This window comes from Podarcis bocagei (assembly GCF_964188305.1).
Source record: "Podarcis bocagei genome assembly, chromosome: 16".
Taxonomy (NCBI): domain Eukaryota; kingdom Metazoa; phylum Chordata; class Lepidosauria; order Squamata; family Lacertidae; genus Podarcis; species Podarcis bocagei.
Window position 1 is genome coordinate 10118528 of NC_138142.1, and position 16446 is coordinate 10134973.

The window sequence follows — 16446 nt, forward strand, 5'->3', positions numbered from 1 at the left end:
AGTCCTGATTTGAACGCTCAATCAGCCATTTAAAGCCTTCCCATCTATTTCGCGTTGACGCAATAGATTGTGGCGCCAGGCGACCTTTGTCTCAAAGATGTGATTTGAAGAGTGATTTCTCACACTTTAGCCAGCTTGAATTAAAAAATAAAAAGTGTTTTGTCCACCTCCCAGAAATGCCACCTCATTCCGCATGATTATTATAATTAGTACCTTTTTTTTTGTTTTTTTGTTTTGAAAAAAAAATATGTTTTGTTACTAGCTTTTTTTTACTTTTCATTTTGAAATCTGATTGCTTTGCAGACATTTAATGAATTAATCCCTGCAACGCCCCATCAGGTAATGTATCACCCCCAACTTAACAGCTGCAGAAGCGTAGTTGTAAATTAGTTGTAGTAGGGTTAGAGGTGATAGCAGCAAATATAAACAGCTTTCCGGAAACCAGACCGCAAAGGGGCAAAGTTGGGTGCCATGGAGAAAGAGCTTTTGGCCTCAAGTTACAGTTCCTGCTAAACTTCTTCTTCTGACCAAGATAATCAAATTTAGGGAAATATTTGGGATGTTGCCGATTAACATGGCATTTGTCGGGAGACCAGTATTACAGTGAGTGTGTGAGAGAATGCACATGTGCATATTTTTATGTGCACCTGGTGAAGGAGTACCTGAGGAAGTAGCATCACTGAAGACAAGCGGGTGTGCGCCTGATCAGTGACTCAGCTACTTCAGACTTAAGTCCCCGATGCATGCTGCTCTGTGCTTTCCACAGAAGAGCAGGGTTAAGTAAGTACAGGAAGCAAATTAGTACTAGCAAGTCCATCTGGCAGTGTGTGGCCGATATGGTCTGATGTGACGGTATGGCTGGTTAGGCAGAATAACTGCCCGAAGCTCTCTGGCCCACTGACTTGACTGCTCTGACGTCTTAGGAGCCCAGGGTAGGTGAGCTCCGGGGCGGGGTGGGGGGACCAAAATGGGGAACGAGCCATTTTGTAAAAACAAAACAAAACCCGGCGCCAAAACAAAACCTTTGGCACTTAATCAAAGAAAGGGAGTTGTGGGGTACCCAGCCAAGCTGCTTCTCAGTGGTTCAATTTGACTGGTTCAGGCCAGGTTCCCTGTTTCTGGTCCCAGTCAGCCCAGAGTTCCTACCTGCCCCATGGAATAGGGGGGTCAATAATGAGAATTATTCAGCTGCTCAGCCTTAATCTTCTGGCAAGCGGGAGAGGCTTGTGGGATTGGGGAAGAGTGAGGGTGGGCTGGAGAAGAGGGAAAGAGGAGAGTAATAAGAAAGGGGGTGGAGATGAGACAGAATCGTTTTGGAGTGTGGGGATAAGAAGTCAGTTGTTTCAGGTTTGTGTACACTTCAGAAATACGACCCACCAGGACCTCCCAAGTGTTCCTAATTCTCCAGTCTCCATTTTCATGATTATATAAAATGGGAAATTAATCTGGTATTATTTTTCTTTCCCTACATTTCTGACACTTGAATCGGCAGCTTACAAACTTGGTACCGATGCAATATTTGGCATAACCTATTAGCCATGGTTATAAGAGGGAAAGCAAGCCACATATCCCCCTTTGCCTCCTGCCCATCTCTTACACATGCTCTCTCTTCCTTTTCTGTTTCACGGCTGTTTATAGAGCAGGTTTATCTCTGCACTGATGACAGCGCTAACCATGGTTGGCTTTAACCAGAGTTTGCAAGCCTCCTTCAATCTCTGTATACAAAGCTAGCTTGAAGCCAGCAATGTTGTGCAATAATGCAGATATTCATTTGTTCATTCATTAAATACATCTGTACAGTGCCCTTAATTCAGTAGATTCCCAATAAATCCAGGAACCATCTACCCACACCGTGTTTAGCTCTGAAAAGCAAAGGAAGAGGGACAAACGTGAGAAATGGAACATTCAGATCCATGGATCACCCTGCTATTGGGATTAAGCTCTAGTAGTTTATAATCGTAGTTTGTGCTTTACTTGTTTCTTAGTATTTGTATACTTAGTATACAGTAAGCCTGCAACTTATGCATTTAACTTGTGTGCATTCAACTTCATGTGCTTGGCAAAAATAGCAAATTAAAAGGGGGGCAGAAAGGGAGTGAATGTCGGGGGGGGGGAGAGACTTTGGCAGTCCCACCTGTCACTGAATTAAATGCGATTTTGGCTTTAGGCGCAGTCCCTGGAACAGAAGCCCTACATAAGTTGCAAGTTTACTGTACCAGATCTCTTACGTAGGCAGAAACATTACAGAGTCTTGTATTACGCCTTGTAAAACTTTGTTGTTGTTTGTTCATATTTAGACAAAGAATAGCCGACCACTTCGAACAAATCAGCTCTATGCCCAAGATGAGGGCTCCACGCACACCCAGCTTTACACTAATCATTTTGAGATTATGAAAATCATTGCTGGGAAGAGAAGCCCACCGATCAAACCCCTGTAAGTTCATAGGGAAGACGCTCCTCTTGCAGCCACTGCAGTAAAACTATTCTATACAAAAGCCATTTGCTACGCAAGTCCATTGCGACAAAAACAACAGAGGCTTGTGACACATTGCAAGTAGCTTTTTATGGCATAGCCTTTTTGTGGACCCTAGTCCAGTTCATCAGGTGCATGAAGTGCTATCCTTGAGTTAACAGGTCTTGAATCGGGTGGATGTGACTTAATAGCAATGACATGAGAAAAAAACTTCATCCAGTGATTATTCCATATTTAATTTGGTTAGTTCAGAAGACAGCTGTTGATAGCACAAACGTTGTGGCATTGGGTAGCCAATTAACACATGTAATTGACAAAAATCCCATGTGTTTTCATATTTTCTCCAATGGCAGTTCTCCATATACAGTGTATTGATTGTAAACAGAATAGAAATCTGAAGTCCACTATATAATTCTTCCTTGGGGTTCTTTCCCAAATGCAAATATGTTGTGTTTTCTTAAGGTCAAAAAGTGTTCTGGTGGATCTGTCAGTGCATGTGTTGGTGCCGTGACTTTAGAATATACAGCACTGCTCCTCTCTTCAGGAGTATTCTTTCTCCCCTCCCCTCCTCGGCCACCTTTAAATAAAGGGGCATTTTGGAAATGTGTTTCTTTGACAACAAATGTCCTCTTGGGTTGTATTTCAGACTTGGTATGAACCCTTTCCAGAAGAATCCAAAACACACTTCAGTACTTGCAGAAAGGTAAGAAGCTTCAGGTAGGAGGGAGGGGTGTGACAGGGCAAGATTAGCACCCGCCCCCCCTTCTTTCTCCAAGCACTTTAAGCAAAGAACAGGGAAAGGATGGAGTTGATCAAGGGTCAGCAAACTTTTTCAGCAGGGGGCCGGTCCACTGTCCCTCAGACCTTGTGGGGGGGGCGGACTATATTTTGAAAAAAATAAATAAATAAAGAACAAATTCCTTTGCCCCACAAATAACCCAGAGATGCATTTTAAATAAAAGCACACATTCTACTCATGCAAAAACACCAGGCAGGCTCCACAAATCACCAAGTGATTCATTTTAAATAAAAGAACACATTCTGCTCATGTAAAAACACGCTGATTCCCGGACCGTCCGCGGGCCGAATTTAGAAGGCGATTGGGCTGGATCCGGCCCCCAGACCTTAGTTTGCCTACCCATGGAATTGATCTTTTTAGCAGAGACGCACACATACACAGAGAGATGCTCTGCATTGGGTGCAATCCAGCTAAAGCGAAATGCTTCTAAGTCCTTGTTGATATTGCTGGAAGTTATTTTAAGCATGTGCTCAACTCTTCCATCAAAATCAGTAGGCCTTAATAAAAGCTCTGGACTTTTGACCAAATGGTGCCCCAGTTCTTCCCCCTTCATAATTTCTAATTTAGTTCGTTCCTCTTCATTCCCAGCGGCATCAACTACGACAAGCCACTTCCTCCCATTCAAGTTGCATCTCTCCGAGCAGAGCGTATCGCAAAGGAGAAGAAGGTACGTTGCGAAGGAGATTCCAGTTCCTGCGCCGAAACAGTGAGTCGGGGGATGTTGTTTGGTGATAGGTCCAGTCTCACTCCTCCCCCTCCATAGTGGGGATGAACTAATGTATATGGTATGCTGCAGCTATTTGAAATATGTGATATAAAGGCTTTGTATTGACACTGTAGGGGCTTTATTCACAGTCTAATCTGGATTTAGTTCATTTATGAAATTTGTTGTCTTACCAGCACGGCTGGTCTCTCATTGTGTTACCAGTTCGGTTTTTTTAGGGCATGTTCTCACGTTCATTTTGCCAGTGCGGCTGGGGCAGTAATATTGAAACTTGGGAATAGCGTCATGGGTGTATCTTTCATTCATCATGTGATAAGTGTCTCCCATGCTTCTTATTTTGTTTAGAAACAGAAGCTGAAGTCGGGTGGTGGTGGGAGGGTATGATTCAGACTGGGACAGCAGTGCATGGGATTGATCTTGTCTCCCTGCACCATTATTTATTTAAATATTTGGAAACCACACTTCCATACATAATAATCAAAGGTGCCATACAGGCTAAAGACACAGCATTGCAATAAAAATGCCAGACAGATCAGTAAGAGCGGGTTGGCAGAGAATATAAGAGATTTAAAAGCATGCGGGGGGCAGGCTTTATGTTGGGGGGGGGCAGAACTGAGTTATCTGTGAAATGATTGGTCAATTAAGTATTTTTTATTATTTTCTTAATGGGAGGGGCAGCTGACTACGCCCATGTTTGAAAGGCCCGTCTGAATAATACAGTTTTTAGAAGACATCAAAAAAATGAACAGGGATGTCTCCTGCCAAACTTCTATTGGCAAGGAGTTCCACAGGGCAAAACGTGTCACACCAAAGACTCGGTCCCTGATTAGGGCAAGCTGAACCTCAGGGGCATGTGAAACAAACCAAAGTGTCCCAGGCCTCAGTGGCCAAGGTGGACCGGAAGGAATTCCTTGCTGTAAATCCCCCAAATCTCAGCTATTTACCCCTCAAGTAAATTCGTATTTTGGGGCAGGTCGGAGGAAAAGATTATTGGGAAATGGCACGTGGAATTTTTCTGTACCACAGTCCCAAGCTGGATTGGGGGTTTCTCTGTTGATTCCGAGGACAGGAGAGACTATCCTGTGATGAACCTGTTGCTTGTTTGGGGCCACTGGCGCTGCTGTATATAATGGGGTGGAAGAGGCATCTGAACAGCTATTCCCAAGTCTTTATATATTTTTCTCCCCCTGCCCCCCACCTACATTGGGAAAGGTAATATGAAGATCTGCCCTAAAGAACTGACACAAAATGAAGGGACTGGACCTTGTATATAAAGATGTCAAGTCTAGGCAAATTCAACATATCCACCTGTTCACAGCCAATTGAAGAGAGGAGCGTGAGAATGGCTCGCCTTGTTCGGGATGCTTTTATCTGCCCTTTGAACAGGAACCAACCGCTTTTTCTCCTTCCTTATTCCCCAGGCTCTGGCTGAGCAGCAACGGGCCCAGCAGCAAGCTGGACCTCAGCAGCAACAGCAGGCCGGCCAGCAACAAACACAGCAAGCGGCAGTACAGCAAGCCCAGCCTCAGCCCCAGGCTCAAGCCCAGGTAGTCCAGCAGCCCCAGGCTGTGGTGCAGACGGCTGTTACCACTGTGGCAAACACTGCAGTGCTGGTAAGACACTCTCGAGGGGTTGCAAATAGCCACTGGCCCAGATGCCTGTGGGGAGTGGAGAGCGTGTCCGGACTGATGCAGCAGTTAAGCTATGCGAGAGTCTCCTCTTATTCCTAAAACTCAAAGGACGCATAGCATCATAAAGTGTGGGAGAGGCAGGCTAAGAAGTGTCATGACAAGCCACATTTGCAGGGGTTCTTGTGGGCTTGTAACTTCCACGGGCAAAACTGTGTGGCTGCATTCTTGTTTTAAGACCAGCATCCTGTAGCGCTACAGGCACAGGCAGTGACCAGCCTTAACATCAGGCATGTCCATTTATATGCTGACTGTTTGTTTGACCCGTGGCAGCAAGGATGTTACCTGCTATAGGCTGGAAACCATAACCCTGATTTTCTGTAGGGAGGGAATCAGGTGGTTATAGGCTAAATTCATGTTTGGTGCTTCTCCCTGCCCCCCCCCCAAGAGGACCTGTTATTTTTGAAATAAGTTTTGGATTTATAAGCAAACCCACTCCGTTTTTTGTGTGTGTGTTTTTTTACTTTTTCACTTGTGCTTACATTTATCATTGTGTATTCTGCGCTAAATCCTTAAACCAGTTAGAAACATAGCTTGAATATCCATGGAGATCATTTGGGACTCTGGCTAATTCTCAGAAAGCTGTGTCACATATGAGCAGATAGCTTCACGACTCTTACATGGTGCCCACATCCACACATAATGCTGAAATTTCTGGCTGCTTCAGCCAGAGCACACACAAGTTTCCATGGCCCTTTTCCATTCCCTTCACTTCGCCTGAACAAGTCAAGATTTAGCACTTGACTGTATTTTCCAGCTGCTTCTGAAAATAGGGCTAATGTCTTCCAAACAAACCAGGATAGGAAGCCATCATTTAAACTTTGCATCATATCCTGGCTTGTTTGGAAGGCATCAACCACAGGTTTGGGGTTCATGTGCAATGGGGAACTTTCATTAAAATGCCAGCTTTTTAACTAACTGCCGGCTTCAGAGGTTTGCAAAGAAGTTGTGTGCAGCTGCACACAGCTCCTGCCACATCCTGGCCACATTGCATGCCAACCCTTCCACGTCCCGGTATGTTTCTCTCTTTAACCAAAATTATCTCTTGGCCAGGCTGGCACAATGAAGACCTCGGTGACTGGGACAAGCATGCAGACAGGTGAGTTGCACCTCCCGTAGTAAAGCCTTGTGGGTGGTGGAGAAATGACTATGCCCGCCTCCATTGCAGGCCCAGACTGACCTTTTGGTTTTGTTTCTCAGCTACAGTGAGTGGGAACGTTATTGTAAATACAGTGGCCGGGGTTCCTGGAACGACCTTTCAGCCAATCAACAAGCGGCTGGCTTCACCCGTGATACCGGGATCCCTGGCGGTGAGTATTTTCAGATGCCCAGTGTGTCACTTTCAAGCTCCCAATGAGGGCAGTGATTTCAACCACAAACTTGACATGAGCCAACAGTGTGACGCGGCAGCTAAAAAAGCCAATGCAATTCTGGGCTGCATCAATAGGAGTATAGCATCTAGATCAAGGGAAGTAATAGTGCCACTGTATTCTGCTCTGGTCAGACCTCACCTGGAGTACTGTGTCCAGTTCTGGGCACCACAGTTCAAGAAGGACACTGACAAACTGGAACGTGCCCAGAGGAGGGCAACCAAAATGGTCAAAGGCCTGGAAACGATGCCTTATGAGGAACGGCTAAGGCAGCTGGGCATGTTTAGCCTGGAGAAGAGGAGGTTAAGGGGTGATATGATAGCCATGTTCAAATATATAAAAGGATGTCACATAGAGGAGGGAGAAAGGTTGTTTTCTGCTGCTCCAGAGAAGCGGACATGGAGCAATGGATCCAAACTACAAGAAAGAAGATTCCACCTAAACATTAGGAAGAACTTCCTGACAGTAAGAGCTGTTCAACAGTGGAATTTGCTGCCAAGGAGTGTGGTGGAGTCTCCTTTTTTGGAGGTCTTTAAGCAGAGGCTTGACAACCATATGTCAGGAGTGCTCTGATGGTGTTTCCTGCTTGGCAGGGGGTTGGACTCGATGGCCCTTGTGGTCTCTTCCAACTCTATGATTCAACCAGAGTCCAGTGGTTCTAAGCAAAGTGTGTGTGCAGATGCAGTTTGATTATAGATAGGGGTATCTGGAAAAAAATCCTACCCTGGAAGTGGGATTCTTTACTATGGCGAGGACAAAGCTTGGTTTGCCAAGATGTCTTGAGCTTGAGCCATTTGGTCAAGGATAATCTTAACTTGAGAGCTGCGACAAATTACATCTTTCTTCCTTTCCTTTAGACCGCAGGAGGAACGGCTACAGCCCAGGTGGTACATACTCAACAGAGAGCAGCTGCCGCACCTGCTGCATCCGCAGAACTGGTGACCATAGCGTCTACCCCAGGGGTCCGAGCAGTGACATCGGTGACAGCGCCAGCGGTTGTCACTACTAACCTGACCCCGGTCCAGACCCAAGCAAGATCCTTAGTCACTCAGGTTACGCCAGGTAAAGAGTGTACATTTTGCATAGTCTGATTTTTATTTTTTTTAAAAAGGTTAAATCTCACCTATGGGATACTTTCCCAAACTGGTAGTAACATCTGCTTCTTGTTTCTAATCCTCTGCTGACTTGACCTTGCGTGGGTTTTAACACCAGCAGCAGCAACAACAACAATTTATACCCTGTCCATCTGGCTGGGTTTCCCAGGCCACTGTGGGCGGCTCCCAACAGAATATTAAAAACACGATAAAACATCAAGCATTAAAAACTTCCTTAAACAGGGTTGCCTTCAGAAGTCTTCTAAAAGTTATTTATTTCCTTGACACCTGGTGGGAGGGCGTTCCACAGGGTGAGCACCACTACCGAGAAGGTCCTCTGCCTGGTTCCCTGTAACCTCAATTCTTGCAGTGAGGGAACTGCCAGAAGGCCCTCGGGAAGCTAGACCTCAGTGTCCGGTCTGAAGGATGGGGGTGGAGACGCTCCTTTAGGTATAATGGGCTGAGTATATTATATTTAGCCCATGGATGGGGAACCTGCAGCTCTTTAGATGGTTTTAGACTCCAGTACCCATCATGCCTACCCGCTGAGCATGCTGGCTGGGGCATCTGGAAGGCCAAAGGCTCCCTGCCCTCAGTTAAATCTGTGGGGGCCTTTTCAACTCGAAGGGCAACCTCCCCGGAGCGGGGAGCGCATGACAGAGTGCTGAGGCAGAGACGAAGGAGGGCACCAAGGTAAATGCTGCCTCTGTACTTACCTCATTTCTGCACCCACTCCCACACCCCTCTCTATCCCATATCAAGGGAAGCCAGAGTTCAAGGACACGTTTATCAGAGTTCAAGGACACGTTCTAAGCTCTCTCAGAAACTAGAAACTCTCAGGCTGGGTGTGAAGCAGGGCCAAGCAAGAGTGTGGCCTGGGAACAGGGCTGGCCGAGTAGGGGGGGCTGTTGATGACTTGTAAATTGTGCCGCTGAAGCTTTTTGCTGCTTGTTACTGGGAATTGTTTTGTGAAATCTTTATGAATTGCATGCTGTAGGTTTTATTCCTTAAAAACGTTGCAGGTCGCTTGGAGGTGAGTTTTGTGTGTGTGTAATGAATGGCTAGGAAGTGTAATCAATCTCCTTTTCTTCTTCTCTTCCCCCTGCCCCCAGCAGCTCCAGCAGGTGTGCAGTTGTCGGGGAAGGCTATCAGCCCGGCTCACTTCCAGCTCCTGCGGCAGCAGCAACAGCAGCAGGCGGCAGCAGGCCAGGTCCAAGTCCCACAGGCCCAATCACCAGCCCAGATTAAAGCTGTGGGGAAGTTATCCCAGGTGAGGGAGAGGCTCCTCGATTTGTTAGCATTGGTCGGAGCGCTGCATTGCACCCTATCCGCACTATGCATTGAAAGCAGCACCATGCTGCTTTAAGAGCCAGAAAAATCCTGGTGGCCCTCCAAGACCCACAGCAATTTTCAAGTGTTCAGGGGGTGGGAGTTTGGGGAACTCTGTAGCTTGGTAGAAGAGTGGTGTAAATTGGGCATATTTGCATCATGGAGTTGCGGGGAAGGGCAAGGAGTTTGCCTGAGTGCTGAAGCCCTGCCTCCATCCCCTAGAGATTTAACCTGATCCTCTCTCACTTCTGAGATGCTTTGCCCATGCACAGCTGTCAAGCATATCTTTACAGTCATCAGAACTGGAAACCTGCTCTTTGAAACAAAAGATAAAAGCAGGGGCTCTGGGAAAGGAGGCTCCCGCTCTCAACACCAGATTCTGTCTTTTTAGCTCTGTCGCTTCCATGGAATTCTAGCATACACATAGCGTTCATGTATTTTTGGTAACATGGCATTTGATTTTACACCTGGACCTAATATATATATATAGCAGCTTTCTCCAACCTGGGGCTGATGGAGTTTGCAGCCCAAAGCATTTGGAGGGCAACATAAGCACCTGCCTTATACTGAGTCGGACCTTTGCCCTGTCTAACTCAGTTACTCCCTGTGTCGACTGGCAGTGCCTCTTCGTGGTTTCAGGCACAGACTCTTTCCCAGCCCTATCTGGAGAAGCCGGGGATTGAACTAGGGACCTTCTGCATGCAAGGCAAAGACTCTACTGCCGAGAGCAACCCAGATGGGGAAAGGTGCAGGGCATTACGTAACATGCACTGTGTTTTGAGATCTATACGCTCAGCCAGGGTGGATAAAAATCAAGGATTAATTTTAAAAAATAGTAATAAATAAATCAGATTTTTAAAAATTTAAATCGGATTTTTAAATTTAAATCGGATTTTTATAAAATAAAATGCTTTTGGAAGAGAAATCTTTCTAAAGATAGTTTTCTGTTTTAAGTTGCATTATAGTCCAAAGGCTATTCATCAGGAAATAAGGATTTGTTTTATGTTTTTCATGTGTGCTAAAACTCAGTCTACTTTTTTTAAAAAAACAACAACCGTTTAACCACATCAGTTAACAGACATGGATACATATGCTATAATGTTATTGTTTTAGATAAATAAATTGTTTATTAAGGAAATGGTTATTTTTCTCCTTCCAATAAAGTACAGCAGAAAAGTTGTCCAAATATAAACAGTTATTAAACCTCACAATAATTTCATAATTATCTGTCTAGGTATTTATAATAGTATAACCAAATCAGTAATTTTTTATATAACTGTAAAAACTACTCTGAAAATTTATTATTCCAAAAACGAAACCTTCATCTGGTTGTAAATATTAAGATTATACCAGCAAGAATGAATCTTTCTGTAAAAAAAAATGATTTAAATCAAGTCTTACTGACCACTGATTTAAATCAGGTCTTGCTGACTAGTGATTTAAATCGTGATTTAAATCGATTTGATTTAAATCAAATCCACCCTGCGCTCAGCAAATCTTGCTACTGTATCAAAAAAGAAAAACTTTGGTTCAAATTCTCTCCTGGTATCAGAAGCCGTATAGCAGAGCCAAAAGTTGTGGTGGTGGTACGATGTTGTGTTTCTCCTCTCTCTCTTCAGGAGCAGCTCATCAAGTTACAGAAGCAGAAGATGCAGCTTCCCCAACAGCAGGCTGCCCAGCAGCAGGCCCAGCCTGGAGCCCAGCAACAGGCCTCTCAGGTTCAAGTGCAGCAGCAGCAGCAGACCCAGCAACTCACGGCCGTCGCAGCACCGAGGCCAGGGGCGGTCCTCACTGGCACCACCGTCACGAACCTCCAGGTTGCTCGCCTTGTAAGTCAGCCTTGGGGATCCTGCAGAGGTTAACAAGCCAGCAGAAATTTCAGTTAGCCTGGCACTGGTGGGACGGTTGGCAAAGAGGAAAGACTGGGCACAAGCCTTCTCCTTTCTTTTGGCTTGGCTAAACACTGCCTGCTGTGTGTGTGTGTGTCTGTGTGTGTGTGTGTGTGTGTGTGTGTGGGGAGAGCTCTGCCCTTCCTCTGCTGGCTCATTCACTCTCCTGCATGGTCTTCTGTACTGGCTGGGCAAGTTCTTTAAATGCATTTAAGTCGTGGACTGGCAGCCACAGAATTCTGCTCAGCTACAGCACTCTTCGTTGTGAACACAAGGTGAAAAGTCTTTCTGGAACAGCTGTCTTCTTTCTCACAGACAGTATATATTTGGGAAGCAGACCGTTCCCCCTGTTGACCCCTAAGCGACTGACATTTAGAGGACACTGCTTCTGAACACCAGGGCTCCATTTAGCCGTCATGGCTTCTGGGGGTCAATGGAGCCTGCCCCTCCTCCATGGATTTGTCTTAAGCCCCATTTGAAGCCATCTGGGCCAGCCTTCTCCAACCTGTTGTCCACCAGGTGTTTGGGACAACCACCATTTGTTCCTGTCCATTGGCCAGTTGGGCTGATGGGTGTCATAGTACAAAACTTCTGGAGGCTGCTGGCTGAGAGTTGGAGTGTAGCAGAATCCGGAGAGCCACAGATTCCCCATCCTGTTTTAATCCAGGGGTGGGGAACATTTTTAAAGTTGAGGGCCACATTCTCTGGCAGAGAACCTTCAAGGGCCTATATGCTGGTGACGGGCAGGGCCAGAGGCAAAAGTGGCCGGAGCACTTCGTATGAACACTCACAAACCTTTCTCTGTTCTGCAAGCAGGGCAAGCGAGAGGCATTATCAGAGTTCAGGGAAACGTTACAGACAGGCAAAGTGTCTCAAGGAGGGTGTGAAGCAGGGCCAATGAGGGCCTGAGTAGAGTTCCAAGGGCCAGATAGGTTTCTCGTTCCTGTCTCATTGCGTTGCCGTTCTGCATTCCACCAGAAATAGTCAGGTCTCCTCTCATGCTTGTGCAATAATCCCAATTCCTTACTGCTCAGACTCGTGTTCCTGCTTCCCAGCTTCAAGCGCAAGGCCAAATCCAGGCCCAGGCACCGCAAGCAGCCCAGGTGGCCTTGGCGAAGCCTCCGGTGGTGTCTGTTCCAGCTGCTGTAGTGTCATCTGCAGGGGTCACCACACTCCCTGTCACAGTTGCTGGGATTAGCGTCGCTATTGGACAGCCACAGAAAGCAGCAGGTGTGTCAATCATTATTCTTAACATGTGTGTGTGTGAGAGAGCATATCAAACTTCCAGAAGAAAAAACCCGAGCTTTCATTTTAAGTCTCTTTTCTCCCTTCTCTCAGAGTGATGTTCAATATGTCACTTTCTTTTTCTTTCTCTTTTTAAAATCAGAGACTTACTAATGCCTAAACTGTACCATGCTTGTGACAGTGAATTCTCCAGTTGTCCAAGGACTTGGGATATTCAGTGGGTCAGGGAATCAAACAGATTTCAGACTTGCTTCTGTGAAGCAGAAGGAAAGCTGTCGGTTTAGCTGTAGCATAGGAGCTGGTGGAGAACTGGCAAGAGGTTTTATTTCTATATCAAAAACTTGCCCCCTGCTTCATCCCAAGATGATTTAGGTCAAGATATGAAAACAGTAAGAGGTCGAAACAAAAAACACAGCAGCAGAATAAATACATCCCAGCAAAAACAAAAGAGCAGAATGAATGCAAGTTGCACAAAACACCTGTCCATTTCAAAGACTTTCCTGAGGAACTATATGTCATCTTGGTACCTGAGGGACCATAGCTTCCCAAAATAGCCCTCCTCCTCCCCCTCTCTCTAAAACCACCCCACTTTGGGTTGTGCTCGGTGCACACAAATTGCTGCCCAACACATTGTCTGCAGTCATCCTGCTCCAGTCAGGTCGGCAAGAAGAAGAAGAGTTTGGATTTGATATCCCACTTTATCACTACCTGAAGGAGTCTCAAAGCGGCTAACATTCTCCTTTCCCTTCCTCCCCCACAACAAACACTCTGTGAGGTGAGTGGGGCTGAGAGACTTCAAAGAAGTGTGACTAGCCCAAGGTCACCCAGCAGCTGCATGTGGAGGAGCAGAGACGCGAACCCCATTCCCCAGATTACGAGGCTACCGCTCTTAACCACTACACCACACTGGCAAAGTTGTGGGGACGTGCTAGTGGAGGGCAGGAACAGCAGTGCTGAGAAGGAGGAGGGTGTTCAGGTTCGCAGTGCTTTGGAAAAGCCCCTCCAAAGCACAGCTGCTCCAGAAACTTGGAATGAGATGAGTAGGATCATCAATGGGCATCAGAGGCACTTACCTCCAAAATTCAACAGGACCCCAGGTGAAGGCCTCATCCTTCTGGAAGCTGGCTTGTGTGGCTACCACAAATGTCAAGTTTGTTTAGTAGCCAGGACAGGTGGGTCTCTGACTACTGATAAAAGAGCAGTATTGGGGAAAGATATGTTGAAGGAGGAAGGACTTCAGGCACTGAAAACACAACAGTCTAATATTTAACAGGAAGGAATTCCAAAAAGGTATTTCGGAGCATCATTGTAAACAATGTCTCAGAACTTGCATTGTCCAGTCTTTTAGTTCTGTCCTTCATATCCTGCACAGGAGGACAGACTGTGGTGGCTCAGCCACTGAACGTCCAGCAGCTCTTGAAACTCAAGCAGCATCACCAGGCAGCCCAGCAGCAGAAAGCCATCCAGCCTCAGGTTGCCCAAGGACAAGCTGCTGTTCAGCAAAAGGTACCCCTCTCTGTTCCCGTTACTGCCTTTGCAAACGCTGCATTACCACTAAGGTGGGAAACTGGATACTTTGGCTATTAGAAGCATGCTAAAGATGGAGGAATGGCCTGCTGTTACCACCAACTCATTGTCGCAGTAGAGCACAGCTGCATAGGGCAAAGATTTGCACGTACTTAACCGTGTCCTGGATTCAGAGAACTCCATTCTGTTTGTTACATTCCATATCCTGCCTTTCCCTGAAGGAGGTCAGGGCAATGTGCATGCTTCCACACACCCCTGTATCCTCTAAGCAAGCCTGTGAGGTAGGTTGGGAAGAGAGGTCATGACGAGCAAAGGTCACCCAGGGATTTTCCTGGGGAAAATGGGGAATGGGAACCTGATTCTTCCAGTCGTAATCTGACATTTTTAACCAGTGCTCTGACTCGAAGAGGTTGAATGCCCTATTTTGCCCTTTCAGATAAATGCCCAGCAAGTCACCGTCCAGGCCCAACAGCAGACATCACAGCAGCAGAAAGTCTATGCTACGCAGCCGGCCATTAAGGCACAGTTCCTACCAACGCCGATTTCTCAGGCCCAGAAACCTGGTGGAGCCCAACAAGTCCAGACCCAAATACAGGTAAGGCTACTGTGCCTCTTCCCCTCTCTTTGACGAGGATCTGATATTGGTACTCATACAATAAGAGCCTCTTCCGTTTCCCTGCCGGTTGTTCAGTGTCTGTTTCTACCGAGTTCATCCCTACATCAGTCGGTGTGGAACCCACAGACACTGGCTTATGTCAAACATTTGCAGAATGCTGGATACTTTTTAAATGACAAACCCCTTCTCCCCCAATGTGTTGTTCTTAAAGGTTGCAAAGCTCCCACAAGTGGTCTCACAGCAGGCAGCAGTAGCCAATATTCAGCAGGTGGTGTCTGTTTCCCAACAGGTAAGGTTTGTGGGAGTCCACATTTCAAACTTGCATGCATTTTTTCAAAATCTTGAGCGGGGAAGTGTAACTTCTGAAATTGCCTTTAGAAAGGATTGAACCCTTAACAAAGTGTGATGTTCACTAGCAAGCATTTCTGTTTACCTCTTCCCCTTTTTCTCCCTCCCTGCACCCCTCAAGGTTCAAGCTCAGCCGCAGACGGTGACTTTGTCCCAGACAACAGCAGGACAGCATCAGGTCCAAGTCATCCCTGCCACCACCGCCACCGCTCAAGTGGTCCCACAGAAACTGGTCCAGCAGCAGGTTGTCACGGCAGCATCTCCCCAGATTCAGGCAGCCGGCGTACAGAACCCATCCCAGGTTCCAGCATCGTCCGACGGCCAGACTCAGCAAGCAAAAGTGCAAATGAGGACTCCGGTTAGGATAAAGGCGCCCAACAAACCCAGCTGAGTCCATAGTGACCTCACAGCAGTGAGCAAAGGAGGACACGCTGTTAGTGCTTCCTGCAACCTGGCAAATGCTGGAGCCTGCAGACCTGTTTGCACAGGAAAAACTTTGCCGGCAGTCCCTTCACCAGAGAGCCTCTCCCCGAAAGCTGCAGGCGCACTTTGTGACTCTGATCCTGTGTGAAGTTCCCAGGAAGGCTGCACGTTCAAACCATACGCCGTGTAAATATTTAAAGACTTGGATCTCTGCTTGTTTTCATAAGAGAGATAATCGAAGAGGTTGCTCTCAAGTATCCGTAGAAATCTGCATAGTCTCGCATATCACCATCACTGCCATAGGGAAAACCTCTTTGAGTGGGTTTCAAATGACTAAAAGGCAATGCTCAGTCAATGGCTGGCAGAGGAAGAGTCCTCTCCACTTGTTTTGAAGTTGAGTTGTGACAAGCCCTTCATAAGTTGGCTGGGAGTAGGGATTTGTTAGAAGCTCTCTCCAGAACATTTAGCCAATAAATGTGAAGATTTGTAAGTATCTGTAATTATGAACCATATTTCAGTCTCCATTTTTGTAAGTCCTTTTTTTAAAAAAAAAACATTTGCTAGCTGTGTGTCAAGTTGTGTGTCCTGTTCCCTTCCCCAACTGTACAGTGTTTTTTAAAGCACTCACCCATAGGCTTTCACTCTCATTTTCCCACTTTTAAGGCAAATAATAATCCAGGCATGTGTCTTGGGGAAATAAATACTATGTGATAGTATCTGTGTGTTTAATTATTACCCATTGTTTCTCTTCCTACCCCACTTAATTTGTAAGAAGAAAGGTTTCGTTAACAATTGATAAGCAAAAACGGTTCATTGCCCTTATTTCTCGCCTGGAGCAGCCAGACTAGGAGAATGCTCCAGTATTTTTTTCACTGTTGGGATCTGTTTTAAATGTCTCTGCTTTATAGGAAGAGGAACTGA

General features: G+C 46.2%; 1 protein-coding gene across 21 annotated transcripts in view; it reads left to right on the forward strand.

The window, feature by feature from the left end:
* Window positions 1–16238, forward strand: part of EP400 (E1A binding protein p400) — a 71781-nt gene extending 55543 nt beyond the window's left edge. For 9 of the 21 annotated variants that reach the window (XM_081175387.1, XM_081175388.1, XM_081175403.1 and 6 more), the window contains 15 exons: window positions 304–339; window positions 2298–2434; window positions 3120–3176; window positions 3861–3978; window positions 5418–5609; window positions 6738–6783; window positions 6885–6994; window positions 7912–8116; window positions 9261–9418; window positions 11097–11306; window positions 12401–12596; window positions 13984–14117; window positions 14575–14733; window positions 14966–15043; window positions 15224–16238. In XM_081175387.1, coding sequence (XP_081031513.1) covers window positions 304–339; window positions 2298–2434; window positions 3120–3176; window positions 3861–3978; window positions 5418–5609; window positions 6738–6783; window positions 6885–6994; window positions 7912–8116; window positions 9261–9418; window positions 11097–11306; window positions 12401–12596; window positions 13984–14117; window positions 14575–14733; window positions 14966–15043; window positions 15224–15493 — 2106 coding nt within the window. In that variant the 3' untranslated portion in view covers window positions 15494–16238. The remainder of the gene's footprint in view (window positions 1–303; window positions 340–2297; window positions 2435–3119; window positions 3177–3860; window positions 3979–5417; window positions 5610–6737; window positions 6784–6884; window positions 6995–7911; window positions 8117–9260; window positions 9419–11096; window positions 11307–12400; window positions 12597–13983; window positions 14118–14574; window positions 14734–14965; window positions 15044–15223) is intronic. The other 12 variants (XM_081175406.1, XM_081175407.1, XM_081175389.1 and 9 more) reach the window with 6 other exon arrangements.
* The last annotated feature ends 208 nt before the right edge of the window (window positions 16239–16446 follow it).